The sequence below is a fragment of the Mesocricetus auratus genome, unplaced genomic scaffold, assembly GCF_017639785.1.
Source record: "Mesocricetus auratus isolate SY011 unplaced genomic scaffold, BCM_Maur_2.0 Super-Scaffold_100047, whole genome shotgun sequence".
Taxonomy (NCBI): domain Eukaryota; kingdom Metazoa; phylum Chordata; class Mammalia; order Rodentia; family Cricetidae; genus Mesocricetus; species Mesocricetus auratus.
Genome location: NW_024429224.1, coordinates 4,279,637 through 4,295,284, shown reverse-complemented (window position 1 = coordinate 4,295,284; position 15,648 = coordinate 4,279,637). Strand labels below are relative to the sequence as shown.

The following is a 15,648-nucleotide window of genomic DNA, read 5'->3' as shown; positions in this document are numbered from 1 at the left end:
AGATACCTTGCTCAGTCTAGACACAGGGGTATGGGGTGGAGAGGTGCCTTGGTCCTGCCTCAATGGGATGATGGGACGGACTTAGTAGACTTCCTAGGGGAGGCCTTACCCTCTCCGAGGAGCAGATGGGAGTGGGGGGAGCAGGAGGGGAGGAAGGAGGGGGAACTGGTATTAGAATGTAAAAAATAAATTAAGAAAAAATTTTAAAATCTAAAATCAATGAAGAGGAACAAAAAAGAACAGAATTTAAAAATGTAACTAAACAGGGTTCTGACAACCTGAGAAGAGCAGAGAGAGGGTGAGGACAGTCAGTTCAGTGGGTGTTGCTTTCCTTTTAAATTTGGGGGTTTTTTGTTTCTTTTGAATCTACTATATTCATTTCAAGTTTCTCATTAAGGAATTTATTTCTACCTTGGTTACTGAGACTTCTGGTTACCTCTTAGATGTGCCATTGTTTTGGTCACTCCACAGGATGTGACTCTAGGCCTTAAAGAACAATAAACTGAGAACTGACAACAGCATTTCATCTTCACTTGCACTCCCTGGTTTATTAAAACAGCAAGGCAGAAACAGGAAAAAAAAACTCGAGATCCCAGGCAGAGAGTTCGAGCCCAGAACTTTTCTGACCCCAAATCCCTGCTACCCACACTATTCTAAGAGGTACACTCTAGCCAGACAGGACATAGGCAAAGACACAAAGAACCACTCCTCCAGGATATCACCTGCAAGCGTCAAGGGGGAGCCCTCCTCTGCTGCCCCTCTCCCAGCTCTGTGCTTCCTCTTCCTATAGCTGAGTGCTGACACTGGCAGCCCCTACGGCTCCAGACCAGGAACACCAGTTTTAACAGTCAGAGAGCATTTCCCTGTCTGCTCTTTGGTTGAGATCTCCTGCCTCCCTTCTCTGTGGTGCCCCGCCACCCCATCTATGTGGCTTCAGACAACTGACTTAAAATGTGTGCCCCATGTTCCCATGAGGGTAGAGGAGCTCAGTCACATTTACGGGGCACTTTCCTAGAACTCTTCTGAATGTTGTCTTCTATGCAGTGAAGCTGAGGTGTCTGATACCAAATTCATTATTGTCACTAAGTACCACACAGCACACTTCATGGTTATGGTGTGCATGCCGGGTGTTTGTAATGGAGAAACTGAGGCTCAGTGGGCTGTGCTGGGATTCCTGGGTCACTCTAAAGTCAGATACACGACATCTGACTTCCTGCATGTTAAGGCTATTATTGGACATGGCTTGCCTCAAACTTAGATGAAGCAGTGAAGGAGAATACAGGGTGTTTATTGGGATTCACTGACCTGTGGTCCAGCTATGCCTGGAGGCCCCGGGAGGCCTTGGGGCCCAGGATCTCCCTGTAACAGACAAAAGGACAAGGACAATTAAGAAAATAATAATTCCAAAAGGGAGCTCAAGTTGAACTCATAAATCTCTCAACTCCAGATAAAGACAACCAGCTGACCCAGTATCACCATTACCAGGTGAATCTTGGGCAAGAATGTATAAAAAATGGCATCGAGTCTCTTATTCAAGGGATTGTTTTCGTTTATCTTGAAAAAATGACTACAATGGGCAGCTGGCTCTCTTTACTATATGGAGTAAGAATTCTCTTTGCCTTAGCCATCTTATAACATATTGCCTGAAATGAGCAACACATTCTGACTGGATATTTTTCCATATCAAAACTTGTTTTTTCTTTTCTGCATTCATGGGTCAGTTTTCACTGCTTGGGGTGAGGTTTTTGCTCTCAGTTTTATCCATCCACTCTGGAAAAACTACCTGCACCGTTCTACCCAAGCCAGCGCATGAACTGCATGAGAACCGGGACTCAAGCTTTTGATTTTGGGTCTCTCCGATGTCTACATATTGACCAACATACAGAATACATATTTTTGTTGAGTAGGGGAATGACAGACAGCCTCACTATATGTCTGGGCTAGCTTGGAACTTACTACATAGTCCAGGATGGCTTCAAACTTGTGATCTGTCTCTTCAGTCTCACAAGTGAAGCTACTGGTGTGTACCACTGGGTCTTAGTACACACGTAAATGAAGTATCAAAAATAGGTAGCGATGAAGTGAAGATACAGATAAATGGGTGGGACAGCAGACTACAGTCTGTATTAGAAGAACACACTTGGACTTTTTCCTTAAGGAAGGAATCCTTATGTACCCATTATCAATGGTTGCCTTATTCTGGGTTAACCTTAATACTAGGTGTCATCAGATATTTGGGGATATATGCAAAACCCAGTGGCCTTGGTGTGTGTCTCTGCCCTGCCACTAAGAAGGTGATTAACAGGGAGAAGGGAATCTCAGATAATAAACCCAGAAAGACATAACTAAATTTGAATTGATTCATTGCCTCTGATCTGGTTCACTATAAAGATGCCAGAGAAAGAGGATCTGGAAGGCAGAGTTTATTCTGAGTTCCCAGACTGCTGGCTCTAAAGAAAATACCATTTCTTCAGTTGTTGGGCTTTGTTTGCGTGACAGGCAACCATGGATGTGAAGGTTTACTGTAGCACCTAGCACATACTAGATAGCTCAACGGCAGATAGATGGAATGAAAAGAGGCAGTGGGAAAGACCCGTCAAAGGAGCATGGATTTCTTCTAGACATCACCACACATTGCAATGCCACAGGCAGTGTTTTCATAAAATGCCAGTGACCTGTTGGGATCTAGACAGCGGAAATCTCCATTGCAGCAATGGAGCCTCTGTTCCCATTACACTTACCTTTTTGCCTTCTGTCCCTTCTCTCCCTGGCTTTCCTGGGAGACCTTTGTCCCCTTTGAAACCTGGAAGACCTGGGAGACCTGGGGGACCAGGAGGGCAGTTGCTGCACACATCCTTAAAGAAGAAAATGAGACTAAGTAAATAGTTCAGCTACTTACAAGGCAAAGTGGCCCAAGGTGCCACCCCTCTGGTTGATGTTTGGTTATAAATGTCAACAAAGATGAAAAACAAACTGATGGATTGGTATAGCTCAGGCACTTTGGTGTCTAAGTTTATTTCAGCACAAATATATTTGGAATGTTACCCCATTTTTCCCTAGTTCTAACCAGTCACCTGGCTAGAAGTATGGCCTGAGAAAATGATATCAAAATGCATATGAAAACATCTGTGGAGACATGCAAAAACATTGAGAGTACACATTAAATGCAAACACTTAGTGTTACTAGAAATAGAATTCTCTGCCCTGAGGACTGAGTCAAACAAAGCCAGGAGGGAAAGTCTCTGGTGTGCCAAAATAAAGTGGCTTCCTAAAAAAAGAACAACAAAGGGGCCACAGGCACCTAGCCCAGTGTGTCCTGGCTGTGACACCAAGTCATGCTCTGACCTTGCTTAGCACTGTTCTTTTCTCAGGACCAACATTTAATAAATGTTTCTAGGAATTCAGCTTTGTTCTTCATCAAGACAGGTAAATGCTGTTACTGGGGTAAATTTAAAACTTCAGACCTGTCTGTGTCACCTCTCCATCTGAAAATCCACAGCATGCTAATTACCAAGTCACTTGACTACACTGAAGCCACCTCCAGTACCCCTCTCTTGGATCACCTCCTCCTAAGCTCTCCTACTCATTTTCTCATCCATCCCTTCTCTCTTATTATTCTTATTATGGTAAACAAATTAAATAACACAAGGAAAACACCTAGAATGATTGTGAAACCAGGTAGACACTTCCCAGGACAGTTAGCAATTGTTATTGACCCATTATTCATTCAGAGGAAGCACTCTTGGAAAAGATAGTTGCAAAGCCTCTGGTCTGCTGGATACTGTGATGAAGTTTGAGACCACTGACTGTATGAATCCAAGGTTGACTGGTGTTAATAAATGCACTAGCTAAGGTCCACCGAATGTTCTTTATGGAAGGTCAAATAAAAACATGTGGCCACTATGTGAGTTCATACTCAGTGACCTCAGTCTAAAGCAATTCTATGTTCACCTGGGTTGACTTCTAATTTCAGAATGTAGTTTTTCTGTTATAAAAGCAAGCTCTTACCAGGCAGTGGTGGTGCTTGCCTTTAATCCCAGTACTCGGGAGACAGAGGAAGTTGGATCTTTGTGAGTTCCAGGCTAGTCTGGTCTACAAAGCTACACAGAGAAACCCTGTCTTGAAAAACCAAAAACCAAAACAAAGCAAGTTCTCATTTCTCTTTCTTCTCTCTTATGTAATCTTCAAATATACTTCACTCATCTTCTACTCTAAACTTCCCTGATGGCATCTTGACAGGGAAATCTCATCATGTGCTCATAGACTTGTATGACTATTCGGTGGTTCAACTGTAACTCTATTCTCTCCCCCACGAAGTAGGAGGTGGAACAGTCTTGATCTTCACAAGGGCCAGTTCATAACAAACGGTCTTTCATGGTGCTAAGTTTAATAAATGAGCCAAAAGACCCAAACACAACTATCTAACAATGAACCAACTAACCAACCACATGACTTTTTTATGTCCTGTTCCATCGTCTTTCAGCACGCTGTTTGAGAAACTATTTGAAAGCTATATTGCATAATTATTAGAGTGTATGAAGCAAGGGTAAGTGAGGTAAAATGGAGCAAACTACATGTTTCCTGGTTTCTTCTTTCTTCTAAAATTAGAAGAACAGAGAAGAACTAAGCTTTTGTATTATAGTACTTTTAAATGAGATGCATGAATGGACCGTTGCAACAATGGACGGATGTACAGGTGGATGACTGTAGGTGTCCATTGGCAGATGGATATAAGGGTAGGTTGATAACTGAAAAATATAGATAGGTGGGTGGATAGATGGCTAGTGGATGATATTTCAATGGATAAGTGGATGGGTGGAGAGAGGGAGAGAAAGAGGGAGAGGGAGGAAAGGAGAAATATGTAAGTAAGAATGTAGCTAGTTGATGACAGCAAGAACTCAAACCACTAGACTCTTTCTGGACTTGGAAACAAAATCCTTACCACTTTATTTCCAGAAAATGTTTAATCTCAGGTCTTTCCTAGTTATGGGCTATGCAAGCCTGGTCCTGTTCCCCGAAGACCAGAGCTATCTGCAGTCTCAGCTGTTCCAGTACGAAGGCTAGACTTACCTACTGGACTAGCCTAGAGTATCAGTCAGCACAAAGTGAGAGGAGCACCAACTAGAGACCTACTGGTGTTCTTCTTGGCTGTTGACACCCTGGAGCCCCAATTTCTCTAGATCCTACACCCCTTCTGAAGGTGAGTTGTATATTCTCTGAGTTTCTAGAGGCTGAACAGTGTCCTTTATCTAGTCAGATAGGCTTAACCAGGCCGCACTGGCATAAAGCCTCCTGTCTCTGGCATATGACATCACAAGACTTCAGCTCACTTGGCATATGGGCTCAAGTTTATGAGACTCAATCTTCTTGTTTATGAAATAAGGGCCTCCAAGTCCAACAATAAGAAATAACAAATGCTGAGGTAGTGGTGGCTCAGAGCTTGCAGATGTGGCCAACCAATGACTGGTCTAACTTGAGGCCCAAGCCATGAGAGGGAGCTCATGCTCAACCCTACCTGGATGGCTAAGAACTGGAAGATAGATGGCCCAGAGACCTAGCATAGAACCAAAAGTTTGGCCAAAAAAATCAATGAAATGATTCCTATTAATAGTCTTCTATACTCATAGATTAGTGCCCAGCCTAGTCATCAGAGAGCCTTCTGCCAACAGCTGACGGGAGCAGATGCAGAGACACATACCTGAACATTAGGGAACCTCATGGAAGATGGGGAGGATTGTAAGAGCCAGAGGGGTCAAAGACATCAGGAGAACACAGCCCATAGACTCAACTAAGCAAGGCTCACAAGGATTCAAGACTGAGGTGGCAATCATAGAGCCTGCATGGGTCTACACTAGGTCCTCTACATATATGCTAATTGTTTAGCTTGGGGTTTTTCTCAGACTTGTAAGTGGGTTGGGGTATGTCTGACTCTTTTGCCTGTTCTTAAGACCTGTTCCTTCTACTGAGTTGCCTTGTGTAGACTTCATACAAGGGATTGTGCCTAGTCTTGTTGTATCTTACATAATAACAACACATCCCTGGGAGGCCTGCTCTTTTCTGAAGGGAAATGGAGGAGCAGTAGATCTGGGGGAGGGAAGGACTTGGAGGAGTGGAGGGAGAGGAGGCTGTTTTCAGGATGTCTTGCATGAGAAAAGAATACATAAAAAGAAAAAAACAAATATATTTTTAAAAACAAATAAAAAAAGAATGGAAAATGTCCAACATCTCATCAGGCACAGAATGGAAGCACAGTAAAGTGTAGCCACTATATATTCAAGTGTTTTATTATTTTACAGCCTAAATCTGATGTCTTGCTCCATTTATAGACTCATCCAAGCTTCAACCTCCAATTCTATAAAAGGAAGTCAGTAATGGAACATTGCCCAAGGATTTAGTGGAAAGGGGTAGATAAATAAGATTTATAGAGTCACTTCATGAAGACACCCTGAGGTTGGCCTCCCAGAGCACAGATCTCACTATAGAAGTCAATCTCATAGGGCAAGTCTTGATCATCCTTCAACTTAGGCAGTGCCCAAACTGTCATGATGAGATATGGGTTGTTCTAAAATTCTTAGGTGCAGCGTGACTTTTGTAATGAAAGGTACCTCCAGTTCCCTGGGATAAATTATCAGACTCTAACCTATAGTATCACAGTGGCAATAGTTTCCAGAATAAGAAAGCTAAAGATGGCCAGCTCCACAGCTCCATCCAAATCCAATAGGGCAGGCTGCCTGAAAACCATGAAGAAATTATCTAAGATAATAAAAGTCTTTAATAAAGAAGAGATCAAATCAATGAATAGCCATTTCTTGTAATCTCTGTGGTTAAAAAAAACCAAACTATCCTGCCAATAAAAATCTATAAAGATGAGTCTACTCATATTTTAATAAAATTTGATTTTTCCATTAATGCTTCTCAATGTATATAAGTTTAAAAGCCTCAAGTTTATAAGGTTATTTTGGTTTTTCTTTTGTTGTTGTTGTTGATCTGTTTTGTTTTGTTTCCCATTGGGTTCATGTGTTACCCAGGGGGCCTTGTGCTGTCATTCAGTAGCTTTTAGAATACAAGAAGTAGAGACCTACAGTCCCTTGAAACACAGTATTGAGACAAAGGCTTGGAGTAGAGCCAGCCAAAGGTCCTCCAATCCCACCACCATGACCACTGTGTTTCAAGGCTGTTGTTGTCCTGTCCAGCTCTTCACAAGTCAAGACTCAAGGCTCTTAAAGCACCTGGGCACCTCCAAAAATTCAACCTCACGGTATGACTCTGTCCAGATCCCACTTTATTCTGGTCCACTTTGGTAAGTGTTTATACCGCTCAGGAAAAAATAAATGTCAGGACTGTGATGGCTACAGGGCCTAGCATCTACCCTTACTTCCATTGGTCTGTGCTTCTAGCCTGGAACCAGCAGGATTCAGAAACCAACTGCTTGGCTCTGCCTCCTGCCATTTTCCAAAAAGAAGATGTTCTTATATAGGACAAGTCCAATCTTTGACTATGAATACTGGATTCTGTTTTCAAAACAATTTATTCTATCCAATGACCCTATTTGTGTGTCTGGTTTCATATACACAAAACAAAAACATGAATCCTACCTACCTCATGGAGTCTAAAATTGAATTTAAAAATGTCCATCAAGTAGCATAATATCTGATATATTGTCAATGCTCAACAAATATTAAAGGGATAAATAAACAAATGGAGTGAATAAAAAAATGTCCATCAAGCATTTCAACATTACCCTGTGGAAAGCTTTCTGCTCTGTGCCTGTATTGTCCCATAAGGTAGTTCCCAAATGCATGGGGGAACTAGGTACTTGTAAAGTGCCTAGTATAGCCAAGAACTGAATTTTAGTTGGACTTCATTTCAATTTAGGTTGATGCATGTGGGTGCTAGAGTGATGGCTTGGCAGTTGAGATCACTGATTGGTCTTCTAGAGAACCCAGTCTGATTCCAGCATCTACATGGTAGCTCACAATCATCTATTTATCTCCAGCTCCAGGGGATCCAGCACCCTCTTCTGGCCTCTGTGGGCATTGCATGTACATAGTGCACATTTCATAAATGCAGGCAAAATACCCATATACATAAAATTAAAAAAATGAGTAAAACTTTGATGTATGTGATTAGTTGCTGCCATATTGGATCATGAAGGTTTCACAGATACTAGTCATACAGTGATTTCATAACAGACGCTGCTGCTGCTGCTGTTTTTAATACTATAGGATATTTGTTCCAAGGGGAAGGAAGGATTCTGCGGCCTGCACTCCCCCAGCACCATTTTCAACACACATGCATTTTTACCTTTACTAAGAGGTTTATGTCCTCTGGAGACAGCAGTGAAGAAGGGCCCTGTCAAAGTAAAAATAAGTAAGTGCAGACATACATGCAGACTACAGTATCCTCCGTGCATCTCCGTAGAGTCAATGGCCTTCAAGAGTATAAGCTGTAACTCACAAAAGATGTGAGTACTCACGGAATGCAAACGCATCTATCAGAGTCCCAAGCATGGGAATCACCAAAGGACTTTGCCAAAGCAGCTGAATAGCCCTGGACATATCTGAAGGACTTCAGGCCTTCCTGTCCCCAGTCCCCTCATGTTGTCACCTTCTGTTCTCCCTCTCCGCCTTCAACAAAGCATGATGGGTCACACAGATAATATGGGCAGCAAAGGGATGGACTGCCTACAATCTACCTGTCATGAATTTTCCAGATGGCCAATAGCCGTTGCTGCTAGTCATTAATGGCCTAGTATGAATATAAACTCGTGTCTTCTGCTCTCAAGCGTGAAAGAACATTTTAAACACCATCCTTTATTCTGGGATGCAGTCTTTGGTTCTGGAAAGGGGGTCAGAGACATGTCCAAAGGTGTGGGTGCGAGATGCTGCAGCCCCTGGACTCACAAGCCCTTTGAATTGGAACATGTCATGTAACAACTATAGCCAGCCTGCAGCACAGAATGGAATGCATTGGGCGCAGGGAGCATGGGGTAAACGGAGAGGAAGACAACCTTTGTAGGGAAGGAGGACCCATAACTATTCACTAGGGATTGGAACTCTCTGCTGCAAGCTGCAGATTGTGCAATGGGGAGAGGCACACGGGGATGATTCCCCAGAGACAGGCACGGACTCCATCCCATATCGTGGGGAGCTTGGACCACCATCATCTATAGCAGTGACTTCTGAAGAGGGGAAGGCCCATATAATTTTTCTGGAAATTTTCATATTCCCTAGCACAGAAGCTTTGTCTCATCCTGCAGCTGACAAGCCATCTGACAGTTTCACAGAAGGAACCACTGTAGTGTCTCCAGAGCGTTTCTATTGCTTCCTGTGCTGAGAAGTTCAACAATCCAGTCAACTCTCTGAGACACACTGGAGCTAGAATTACCCGGATTTGGGGGCAGGGACAGGTAGAGTCACTAGTCGGGCATACAGTTGCTAAAGATACATCAAAGTGAGATACTCCCCCACTCCCAGCTGTCAGAGTGAGGCACTCTGGGAAATAACAGACCTTCTAATAGCATTTTATTAACCTTTAATTTAAAAGGAGAAAGTTGACTTTGGGGTCTTTATATGTTTCCTTGAGAATGTCATGAGTTTGCGGGGGGTCTCATATATCTCTCAGTGAGACATGCCAAGGCAATTGGTACAGTACTGTCTGTGATATCTTACCCTGACAATTGTGCACCTTTACTATCTGGCATGAGCCCTTTGAGTGTGTTGGGCATTATTCACAGAGACAAAGAGAGCAAGGAGTCACCACCAGTGACTCACACCACTTTTCTAGAACCTTCATGAGAGGTCTGAAGAAAGTCACTTTGGCTTTGTATAGAAGTGGTAACCCTATGGCAGGGGACACAAGATGTCATAGATACCTTTCAGGAGTTGGTCACGTGCCAGCAATTAAGCCCAATGACCTTAGGTAACACGTGGTGGGATGTGTTAGCATCTCCTTACTCCTGGACAACCTCTGCTGCTGGAAACATTAATTAGAACTTTTGGAGAAGTCATACTGATAGTGATAGACATGGAGATGCAGAGGTCAGGCCTACCCTGAAGGTGAGACCGCTCTACAGGCCGTTCACTATACAGCTCCACGAGGGAGCTATCCGCTCTACAGTGACCATCTGTGAGACACGGCTGCCTACATTGCTGTCACTGCTGCACTATGCCAGTTTATCTTCGTAGGGCAGTGTCAAGGTCTAGCAAGTGGCAGATGTGGTTTAAAATTTCAACACCTCTGGCCTGAGTCTCTCTCTTCAAACTGTTTCGCTGTGGCCTTGCCCTTTGATGACAACACAGAGGGCAAACAACTTCTTTGGCTGCTATACAGCTGAGTCCATGGAGAAAAGGAGCTATTTCCAGTTGCCATTGTGACTCATTCATCCCTCTGAAAGTCTTCATTGAAAAGTGGCACAGCCAAGAGCAAGGCCCCACTCTTAGTCTCTGCTGTGGCCACCAGCTCTGACCACATAGGGAGGAGTGTATGGGTTCCCCATGTTCTCTGTACCTTGGGCACTTGTCTGAAACTAGGCCACCCTTGCAAGGAGGCCAAGAAACCCGATGTTTCTATCCAGATAAGCAACCTGATTCCAACAACAGACTGTGGGAAGAGCCTTGAGGCCTGAGATACCTGTTGGATGGTCACTCTCTCTTGGACCTAGGTTAGCATCTCCTAATGGCCAGGAGCAGTTTCTCTCACTCCCCCATGGAGGGGTGAGCCCCCTTGACCTCCTTCCTCACCCCCAGACCTGCTCAGCCTCATGAGCGCTTTCCTAGAGGGTCGACTAATAATCTGGTTACCTGGCTAAGCCTTTGGGACTTCTCTGCCATTGCCAACTGTCTCAGAATATGAGGGTACTATGCCTCAGACACACCTGTTGGACCTCCAATTTGCTTGTTCTCTAGGGAAGGACCTGTTGACATCTCCTCAAGCTCTTAGAATGTCTCCCGTCCTCACGTGAAACACAATCACTGCTCCTCACTGTCTAAACAGTGCCAAAGGCAATTGGACAAAGGATAATAACTGGGCAAGTTTCTGCCCTAGTCCCACACAGTCTTCTGTCTTGTTTCATTGTATCTCAGGGCTAGCCCGCAGTCTAGCCATGAATGAACTGGGCCCAAGGAGGCGTTGTCAGGGCTTGGAGGGTAAGAAGATGCCCATCTGCCTCCGGCTGGGCTTTCTGACAGAGGCTGTGAATCCACAGCTCTCATCCCTCCATGCTAGCCAGTATCTAGCACTGCAAACAAGCACAGTGGTCACGTGGCTCCCCACCACAGCTTATTACTGCTTGTACTGCATTCAGAATCGCTTCCCTCCGCCCCGTTTGTTCCCTTGTTAAAGCCTCTTGAATTGTCTCAATTGCACTTTATTTCTCGCGGGCACCCTGACTGACACAGTCAGCATTCATCCAGTCCTGGCAGTTGACATACTGGCTTTCCAGGAGGCCCTCTTTCTCCTGGACTTCCGGGTGCACCCTAAGAGAGAACAGAAAGCAAGCCATCACTGTAGTGATTAGGCCATCCCTGTCTGCTCTACACACCCCTCCACCAAACTCTGTCTCAGTCAGCTGTGACTTGGCTGGGGCGGAATTCACACAACTCTGAAGACAGACCCTGGTTGACCTTCCAAGAGAAAATAGTAAGTGTACAGCCAAAGTAAACTTTGCTTTAAGTCCCTTCCAGAACCCCAGACGAAAACCACCATGTGCACATTGTGCACATGCAAACACACGTTCACATATGAACTTGTCTTAATCTGCCATTCCACATATAAGGGATAGGAGTAGCTTTGGGGAGAAAAGGTTTTCATTGATGACTGGCTATAAAAATGTAAGAATGACAGGGGAGCAGTTAAATACGAATGTTGGGAAACAACAACTAGAAGGGCTTTCTTTTCTGAAGCAGTGCCCAAGGAAGGGAAGAGGGTTGTATTGTCCCTGACTAATGGGGACTAATGAAGCACCAGGCAGGCAGATAATCAATGAATACTGCTGCTTACCGGAGCCATGCATCTTTGCCTTACAAAAACTCATAGAGGGCATTTTTTTCATTTTGCCAGTGAGTGTGGATTGAATGCCTATGGTGTCTGGCACGCTACTGAGCATCAGAGAGAAGACATAGGGAGCTCAGAGCTGTCTGATCAAATGCCAAGAGATGAAGACAAAATATGACTACCGTCATCATCACAAAAGGGTCTTGTCCCAAGGGCCTCAGCTGAGGCTGGGTTAATTCCCTCGAGGAGAGGGAACTAGAGAATAGCCAGGAAGAATTTCATGGAAGAATTAGACCTTATTTCATCAAGACAGATGAGCAAGAAATAAGAGACAGTGACCCAGGAGTATACAGGCTTCTGAAAACAAGATAAAAATGCTTAAGAAAGAAAATATGAATAATGTAAACAGCCACAATTGACAGAAAATCAAAAATACATAAACAAATCCCCTGGGGCTTCACAGAAATCCTTGACTGGCCAAGGATTTGGTGCTGGCCATTTGAACAAGGAAGACCAGGCAGTGGTAGCTGAGTTCACAGGGGTGACTCTAAACACCCTTTAAGCCCATGGCTTTTCTGTTTACTTACATCCTGGCCAGCTGGTCCCTGGGGGCCGGGGAATCCAGGTAAACCTCGAGATCCCTGGTCAAAAGAAGAAAAGACAGGCTCCAACTGTGAGAAGACAGAACTCACTTTTGTCTGGCAATAGTTAGCTATGACTACACAAATGATCTGCTCTGGGGAGCCATAGTTGGTGTGAACTGAGAACTTAACAGAATCTAAAATCGCCTCAGAGATGGACCTCTGGAAATGCCTGTGAGGATTATCACAATAACACCAAGTGATGAGGAAAGACCCATCTTAAATGTGGTCGGGGGTCCTGGGATGTAGAAAATGAAGGTAACCATGGATGAGATGGGAGCAGCTGCTTCCCACTTCTTCTGTTTTGACCTCCCTGGCACAACAGACTGCGCCTGAACAGAGCTAGTCAGTCCTTTCTTCCTCAAGGAATTTCTGTCAGTGTCTGTTACCATATCAGCGTGTCAACAATAACGCATGTGTTCAAAGGTACCCCACTCACACCCTACTAAGCAGGACCTGCTCTGTGGACATCTGTGCTCTGTGTACAGATACAATCCTCAAGGAAACCCTCCCTGGGAGCCTGATGCATTGGCCCCTTGCTAGAGTGGAAGACACGGTTCTTGTACAGAACCAGGCCTGAGCATCCATCCAGAACGCATGCCCCATGCACCTTGATAACAGTCAGCCCCTTCAGCTTCTAATTGGTTACAGAAGTTTCCTTGCATAAGGCCCAACAAAATTCTTGATTCATGCATTACACTGATAACTTTCTATGAGATCACTCTCATTATGTTGACATTTTCTGGGCAACATCCGAGAGTGGCATAGGCAAGGGATCTCATTTCTTTAAATTTACAAGTGGAAACCAGCTCTTCTCGGGGCATTGGCTGAACTCATGCTACCTGTTCTGTGGGAGCTGGCCTTGCCTCCTCTGGGATCTGCAGATCCCTCCTTAGATCTACCCTTCATCCAAAGTCCTACCTTCCTCAGCTTTACTTAGAATAATTTACTTTGAAATCTCATGGTCATGAACCTCAATTGTTCCCAGCCTCTGTTTCTTCACCTAGCAAAATAGGCACAAGACTCCCTGTCCTCATTAATGAGAAATTATGAGTGAACACTACCTTAAAATATGGGCACAGAGCCAAAAGCTGGGTATCAGCCCAGCTGCTATCATGCAGCTCTTCTGCCCATGAGGTGACTTCAAGGGGAAGACACACCAGAGAACATTCAATGAATGCTTGAAAATGGCTGCCGACAATGGCGGCTGTTCCTGAAAACAAATGTACCCTGGGAGCTTGCCTGTTGCATTAGCATAAAATGAGCCCAGCAAATTTCCACAATGGCTCATAGGTACTGCTGCTTCCACACAACAAATCAAGAGAAATCCTCTCCTATGTTCTTGGCTCTGTGGCTGGGTAAAGCCAGAATTCAAAAACAGTTCTTCCGGTCATTTGATTAAATTCCCTGAATTGGGGCTCTATTTCTGTAACAGAGAAATGCTAAAGAGGCAAAGCCAGGCTCAGTGAGCCAAACCATGAAACAGCTGTGCTGGGTTAAATGGACTCATTTCCCCATCCTCCTCATATGTCCCATGAGCCCATGTGCATATTTTGGAGACTCTAGTGCAAAGAATTTCTAGTAACTTTTGATAGCCTCTAATTTAGAATTATGTTGACAGTGCTCCATTTAAAGCATACTATACCGGGGGTCCTTTGTCTCCTGGTTGTCCTGAAGGGCCCTAGGAAAAAGAACAAACAGATTAGCAAGCAAAACAGGAATGCTCATTTCAACATTTAAACATGCTGCGGCCAATCTGAAAAAACTAGGGCTTCATGTAGCTCAGGCTGGCCTCAACACTATGTAGCTAAGGGTTAACCTTTAACTATTGATCCTTTCGCCTCCACTTCCCAAGATATGGAACCAGAGACGTGTACCACCAAGCTCTATTTTGTAAAGCTTATTGCTAAGCCAGATGTCCCCTATCCTTCCTTGAACAAGAGCCCCCCTGCACCCACTGTTATTCCCACATGGCTCCTCAGTCCTCAACCACCACTCCCACACACCTCTAGTATGCCCAGGCTTTCCCATTTTATACACCCTTGGAAGGCAGTGCCTCTGCTTATGTTAGATTCCCATTTATCAATGAGCAGCTCTCAGTTTCCCAGCTCTCAGAGACCTGTGCACTGAGCCTCTGCTACCAGATTGGTGGTTCCGTATCAAGACTCATGCCCTTGTGTCTGGACTCACTCCTTCACATTTGAGAGATCCTTGCACGGTGGAGTTAGCCATGTCTGTGTCCCCAGCTCAATGTGCCCTGCATGGGGCTATATGCAGCAACTCCCAGAAGAACATGGTCAGTATTCCCAAGAGGGAAAAGAGCTTTTACACACATGCCCATGTCCGCGCATTGTGATGAAGCACCCACACAGCCTATTGTTTGTGTTCCTGAGTGGCTAGGCAGCGGATGAGCACCCTCAAGGGTATAGTGGAGCACCAATGGAAGCAGACACCTAAAGAGACAAGGGAGAGGCAGAGCCCTGAGGACAGTGGGTCTCTGAGGGACAGGGGTTGTTGTAGGAGCTTTGTAGGGGCAGGGAATGAGGACATGGACTCTTTAGATCAAGATGTTTGAAACACACACACCAAAAATTCAAAACAAAACAAAACAAACAACAATTCGGACATTTAATGGAAAATAACAAAACTCCACAAACATTTAGGTGCTTTTCTTCTTTTTTTTTCTGGAGAAAGTATTGCGGGCTTTGTATGACATGGTCTCCACCACAATACTACACTCTTCTACTGAGTAGAGCATCAGCAAATGATCTCTACAGACACAGGCATTTTCACTGGGTTACAATCTCTGGCAAGCAAGCAAGCAAGCAATCTTCTTTGCACAAGTATTCTAGCTAACAAAAGCTTATGGAATGTGAACAGCATCACTTAGCCATTGGTAAGTTCTCATTATCCATTTCCCAGACTTTTACAGCACTCAGTAATGACTGAATCCTTGTCAATACTCAATGAAAACCAGGCAAAGGCATACAGAGGTGAATGAAGAAGGGGACTT

The 15,648-nt window shown here is 44.4% G+C and overlaps 1 protein-coding gene across 2 annotated transcripts in view; it reads right to left on the bottom strand.

The window, feature by feature from the left end:
• The window catches only part of Col22a1 (collagen type XXII alpha 1 chain), a 258,039-nt gene that overhangs the window by 69,672 nt on the left and 172,719 nt on the right, over positions 1 to 15,648 (bottom strand). For both annotated transcript variants that reach the window (XM_040735687.1, XM_040735686.1), the window contains exons 41-46: positions 14,281 to 14,316; positions 12,582 to 12,635; positions 11,433 to 11,477; positions 8,305 to 8,352; positions 2,742 to 2,855; positions 1,306 to 1,359 (exon numbers count right to left, since the gene is read on the bottom strand). In XM_040735687.1, coding sequence (XP_040591621.1) covers positions 1,306 to 1,359; positions 2,742 to 2,855; positions 8,305 to 8,352; positions 11,433 to 11,477; positions 12,582 to 12,635; positions 14,281 to 14,316 — 351 coding nt within the window. The remainder of the gene's footprint in view (positions 1 to 1,305; positions 1,360 to 2,741; positions 2,856 to 8,304; positions 8,353 to 11,432; positions 11,478 to 12,581; positions 12,636 to 14,280; positions 14,317 to 15,648) is intronic.